The following is a 5,799-nucleotide window of genomic DNA, read 5'->3' as shown; positions in this document are numbered from 1 at the left end:
CGCTGCCGGGGCCCGGCCGGGCTGACGGCGCCCGGGGCGGCCACACACAGACCTGCTGGGCCTGGGCTGCCTCCCCGTCAAGTCACCGTGGGTGTCTCCTCACCAGAAGGCCAAACTGGATCAACTGCCTGTGGGTAACCGACAGCCGAGCGCGCTGCCAGAGGCTGTTTGTATGCGTCTGTGGGTAGTAGCACCCTTATCTCAGGGCGATAGTCCCGGCTTGTTATCCCGGCTTCCAAGCTGCCCTGCGTTTTGTAACGCGAAGCTGCTGAAGCGAGAACAGACCTGACAGCAGGAGCCTCCTCTGCAAGTTCAGATTCACCACCTCCCTGCGAGCATCCCGGCCAGCAGGTGACAGGCACCTTGCGGTGTCTGCGTAGCCCAGGAGCTACTATTTTCTGCAATTTATTCACTGCTGAAAGCTAGGCTATTTTCTCAAGAGGCGGAAGATGTGGCCTCGAATGTCTTTGGCGGGAGGAGGGGAAGGAATTTAAGTCTTGCGCTCTTCATGTAAAATCCAAAAGGCATCACTGCATTTACACTCTGCAAACAGCGGTGGCTGTAACTGTATTTTGTGAGAGGCCTGTCAATATGTGATAGCTATGATGCGAGAAAGCCTTCTGGACTGAGCCCTTTGGGAGACTTTGGCGGAAATTCAAGAATTTTAAGCTCAGCTCAGTTCAGCCATGGATTAGGATGCCGCGGTGCTCACATCTAACAGCCAGCGCCAGGCATATGCCAAGTTGCAACTTCGAAGTAGAAATTAAGTGCTAGAACTGCAGAGCACCTCCCGTGTGTAGACAGCAACCGAGTGTTGTTTGTTTGTTTTTAGATTGCAATCTTAAACCAGTCAGTTTTCCTTTTTACAGTTACAATTTAGGCAATTAAATTTACTCCAAGTCACACTTTAGGAGACAGCCCTTTATTGGATCTCACCCTCGCTGACCACTTAGGAAACTCTCTGCCTTTGACCCTACTGATGCACCATAAATGAGATTCTGCAGATTCTGCTCAGTCTGTATAAAAAAAGTTCGACGATAAAGAAGTTTGAATTTCACTCCTTGCCATATGGAAAACATATGCAGCTCATCTCTGTTTAGTTGGATCTCAAGGCGTAGCTGATCAGATAACTCCCTGATTACTCCGGACTGGATGACAGAAAAGGGGTGGGGGGGGGTCACTGTCACAATAATTTCCATCTCTGGTCGGAAAAGCTGGACTGAGGAGGACTGGTTTTTTGCTCTGCAGGCTCAGTCCTGGAATCTCAGTTGAGTCTGGAGCAGAAGTGGCTGGGAAGTACTTTGTTATTTCCACCTCCCGAGGAAACTGTAATCTTTGCTTTGTGGACTCAGCCCTCACCCAAGTATCCTGTACACTCCAGGGGAGTGCTGTGCTGTTATGTGACAACATTTTCTAACTGCACCAGCTGCAGAGCCCAGACACTCTTGTGTGCCACCCAGACTTGGTGGCACTTTCTGCTCCATGTGGTTGCTTATCAATTCTTGGTTTGGATCTGCACTTTCTAATTTGATGGATTCACATTTGTTGCCCAACTACCCTCTTATTTGTATCTTCATCCTTCAGATCAAAAAGACTCAAGCAAACCCCTTAAACAGTGCACACAGGGGCTGAGGCAGGGTGAGTCTTTTTTTGCTGAAGAGTTTTGAGGGCTGCTGTCTCCACTCCAGATGATGATTTTTCAGTTATTCACAGAGCTCATTTCTCTCAAGGTCCTTTTTTTTTTTTTTGTGCATGCGTGTGTAAGCACTATTTTGAATGATAGTGGTTTCCTAATTCACAAGTCCATACTTTGGATACAGGATGTAGAAGATGGAATTGTATTAAAAATTGCATGTTTGCAATTGTGTACAGAGTGATGGAAGAGTATTTCTTGAGTAAGTTGAAATAAATATGCAGGTGGATTAATCTGTCATTTAAAAATAATCTGTAGAATTTTTAAAGTGTTCAGAACTTTGAAGGGAATAATTTTATATTAGTTTAAGCTTTTGTGTTTGTTTTCCTGTTTATTGTTTATTTCTGTTTGTAAAATTCAGTGTTGAGTTTTGGGACATCTGTGAGTCCTCTAGAGGGCAAAATAGATTTAACTTTAGCTCTCTGAGGAAGCAAAAGAATAACCCTGCAAATAAGCTTTTTTCCTTCCTCGTCAGTGGATAATTTAAAACATCCTCTTTCTTTGTGGCTCTTGAGCTTTGATTCTCAAGTGTACTTAAGTGCTAATTAAATGGGAATTCGGTATTTGAATTCCTGTGTGGCCCTAAGCCTTAGGGTTTGACTGACTTTGTGACACTCTGTGCCTCTCCCCTTGCAGGTGTGGGTATGGCCATGAGAAAAATGGGAAGCATGGCCAAACCCGATGTTTACATTATTAAGGATGGGGACACAATCACCGTAAAAACAGAAAGCACCTTCAAAACTTCACAGTTCAGCTTCAAGCTTGGTGAGAAATTTGAGGAGAATACATTAGATGGCAGGAAAACTCAGGTCAGTATGCTAGACTTCCTATTGAAAAAACAGAATTCTTTGGGTGTTTTACAGATGGAGATGCTCTTTAAAAATCAGTTTTCACATCCACACTAACAACGCTTTATTTGATGAACAGCTGTCTCTGTAAGTCTCATTGAAATAAATTCCTTTTTTTTTTTTCCCCATGGATTAAGCAACTTCCAAAGAGGGAAAATGCTGAAACCAATAATGTCTTGTGTATTTTGTTGTTTTCAATTTGTAGCAGAAGCATTGTGTTAGTAAAACTAACAGACCTCTAAATCCCTGTTAAAGCCACATGCCACTTCATTTGAAGCCTGTGGAAAAAATCTCATTGATGTTTAATCAGAGTCCGTTCAGCCCTAGGGCTAACCTTTCTGCTCAATCTCGTATTTGCATAACAAGAGAGCCCGCTTGGTGTGCGGTGGGATAACAGACACACAAGGCATACATGTGAATCGCAGTCCCTAATCTCCAGTTTTAGAAGGCAAAGAGCTTCTCCCTGCACCGAGTAAGGAGAATATTCATCCAAAAGGAGGTTGAACACAAGGAAGCCTTCAAATATGCCTCTCTCATTTCCATGAGTGCTCTCTGTGTACCATTCCCCCCCCCTCCAGCCACACACCGGTAATTCATCTATTATTGCAAGATCAGAGAAACGTTACACAAAAGCTCAAAGCCCTTGTACAAAGAGATTAACAGAAAACATCGGTCTGCTTTTGTTAATTGAAATTGTGCATGCTGTCAAAGGTCTGCCTGATGCAGGAATGTGTCAGAGCGGCGAGTAAACCGGCAGTGAGCTACTGCAGGAAGAGGATCAATAAAACATTTAAGATAATATCCTGGCTTTGTAGATGTCAATGGCAAAATCACTATTGAGTGAGCTGGGGTGGGAATTTTTCCTTTGGAATAAGGTGTCGGAAAGCCTCAGTCTTCATCAAATGTCATGGGTAAAATATTAATGTTTGGGTTCTTCTTTCAGACCCTTGTCAGCTTAAAAGATGATGGGTCACTGATTCAGGAGCAGGAATGGGATGGCAAGAAAACTGTAATCACACGGAAACTAGTAGATGGGCAATTGGTGGTGGTGAGTCCAGTCCCACTTTCTGATCCTTGAGTGCTGCTGGCCAGTAGCCTGAAAAGTAACTCTAAAAGATCTTTTTCCTTATAGTCTGTACTCAGGCAAATTAATAAATCCATCTCTTTATCTTCTAGGAATGTGACATGAATGGTGTCAAATGTGTTAGAGTCTACCAGAAAGCATGAGGACGTCATCATGTTCAGTAGGAACTTGCTACAAACAACTCAGTTCAGTGGACAGAGCTCCTTTACACTCCGTATTTTCCTTTTCCCTGTTTTCTAGTATTTCAATGGACTGAGTAGCTGAGTGCAATCCTTTTTAAAAGCCGTGATGTAACTATTATGTAACTATTCTGAATTTATGAGGCTGTTAAATAAAATTGTCAAATATATGAAGTGGAAATGTTGTTACTATAGTGGAATTTTAAAGTGAGGTTTTATAAAAACTCATTTTGGTTTTAGGCTCTACTACAAACTGCCTTCAGTTCAAGATTATGCAATATATGGCAACAGTTAACAGCAAGCTGAATTTTGACTAGCACCCTTAATTGCTAAGGTAGCAAGATCTGAAACAGAAAAAACATTCAGAGTTCAGGCTCTAGAGTTTTTTCTAACTTGCATGTTCGAAGGTAAATAGAATGGGATGGGTATAAATAAGAGATAAGCTTTGTTGGTGTTTAAGTAGAGGAATGTATTTTCAGGGGTTAGTTTGTTTTTTCATGTTTCAAACCCACAAATTTCTTATCTGAAAAAATATATACTGGTGAGCCAATGTAAACTTAAGCAAACATGTACATGCTTTGCTGAAAGGAAGCCTTATTTTGAGAAGACTCTTAGTTTTCCTAGCAAAATTCTTATTTCCTGTCTAATAACATTTTAAAAATTCTTAACCAAAATTACTGAAATACTGCCTAAAACTTAAAGCCTCATTTTATTTTATTTTATTTTTAAACTGGCTTGAAACACCTAGAAATGGAGTTTATATGCTTTAAAGTGCCATAATAAATAATCAGAAATATCGGTGTCTTGAGTATTACTTTTACACTGGTTGGGAAACAGAGCCTACGATGCTACTAATCTTCCAAAGAGATGTCAGACCAGATAAAATTAAAAAGGTTTAGGTGAATTTCTGTCACACCACATGAATGTGTCCTAAAAGTGAAACTATTTGGTGACAGGTGATGGGAAGATTTCTATCAGATTCAGAAGCCTAGGCGATCATGTAATTGCACACTTCCAGTTTGCAGCATCAGTCATTGCAGAATCCATTGCTACTTCAACCCTACTGATATTTCAGCTGCTCAGTGCCTGTATCTTATTACTGAGCTTACCCTAATAGCAGAGAAGTCTGCTCTTCTTATGTTCATCCTACCAATCATGGAAAATTACTTTTCCCATAATTTTGGACCATTTATCCTTTTCATAATTTCCTGACTATTTATGAATCATCCCCTTTACCTATGTCATCTGAAAGAATTTATAGCTGGAGCATATTTCTTTCAATTTTATTTTTCATGATCTGTATAAAAGTAATTATTTTTCCTGGTCCCCTAATGTCTCCTTTTTGAATTGGCCAATCTTCATATTACCGTCATTTAGTATTTTTCCTGACTTTAATGTGAACCCTGAAGATCTATGCCGTATTCTTATACGGGACATTAGAAACAGATTTTTTTTGTTATTAGGGGAAGGAATCTCCTTGTAGAAACAACAGAAACTAAAATGATCTGATGAGGAACCTGATAAGTTTGCAATCAGAAATACACTAAATAGTAGCAGGAGAATGGGCGCAGCCATCCATGGCACGGTATGAAAATCCTGCCTCCCTTCCAAAAGAAATAACATTACTGCTTGAAGTGGGACATTATGCTTTCTTTGGGGTCACTGGTCTATCACTTACAGCTGCTTGTTTGCTCTTCTGATACTGGGTAGTGTTAATTGTTTATCTTTAATTTGAATGGAAAAAGCTCCCAATGTCTTTCATAGGACATCCGTTTTGATTACAATGAGATCACTTCTTGTAAAACAAAAGGCAGAAGAGTATCTTTTTAGAGCAATTTCCTTTGGAAACAAGGCTTATAAAGTCTGTGTTTGTGTGTGTGTGTTCTCTGATTTCAGCCACATGCGAAGTAGAGGCTAGAGGTCCCAAAGATAATTATTCTTCCACAAATGTCATGAAAATAGGCAGCCTGATGAAGCAGATAGACCATTAAGTGC

At 40.8% G+C, this 5,799-nt stretch overlaps 1 protein-coding gene across 2 annotated transcripts in view; it reads left to right on the top strand.

Annotated features, from left to right (window-relative positions):
* Window positions 1-4,601, top strand: part of FABP5 (fatty acid binding protein 5 (psoriasis-associated)) — a 4,852-nt gene extending 251 nt beyond the window's left edge. Inside the window, exons 2-4 of one of the 2 annotated variants that reach the window (XM_010575850.1) lie at window positions 2,330-2,502; window positions 3,485-3,589; window positions 3,718-4,601. In XM_010575850.1, coding sequence (XP_010574152.1) covers window positions 2,330-2,502; window positions 3,485-3,589; window positions 3,718-3,768 — 329 coding nt within the window. In that variant the 3' untranslated portion in view covers window positions 3,769-4,601. The remainder of the gene's footprint in view (window positions 1-2,329; window positions 2,503-3,484; window positions 3,590-3,717) is intronic. The other variant, XM_010575851.1, reaches the window with a different exon arrangement.
* The last annotated feature ends 1,198 nt before the right edge of the window (window positions 4,602-5,799 follow it).

The sequence above is a fragment of the Haliaeetus leucocephalus genome, unplaced genomic scaffold (genome assembly GCF_000737465.1).
Source record: "Haliaeetus leucocephalus isolate CR32 unplaced genomic scaffold, Haliaeetus_leucocephalus-4.0 Scaffold506, whole genome shotgun sequence".
NCBI lineage: Eukaryota > Metazoa > Chordata > Aves > Accipitriformes > Accipitridae > Haliaeetus > Haliaeetus leucocephalus.
Note: the sequence above shows the minus strand (reverse complement) of the source record. Positions and strands in the feature narration are given on the sequence as shown.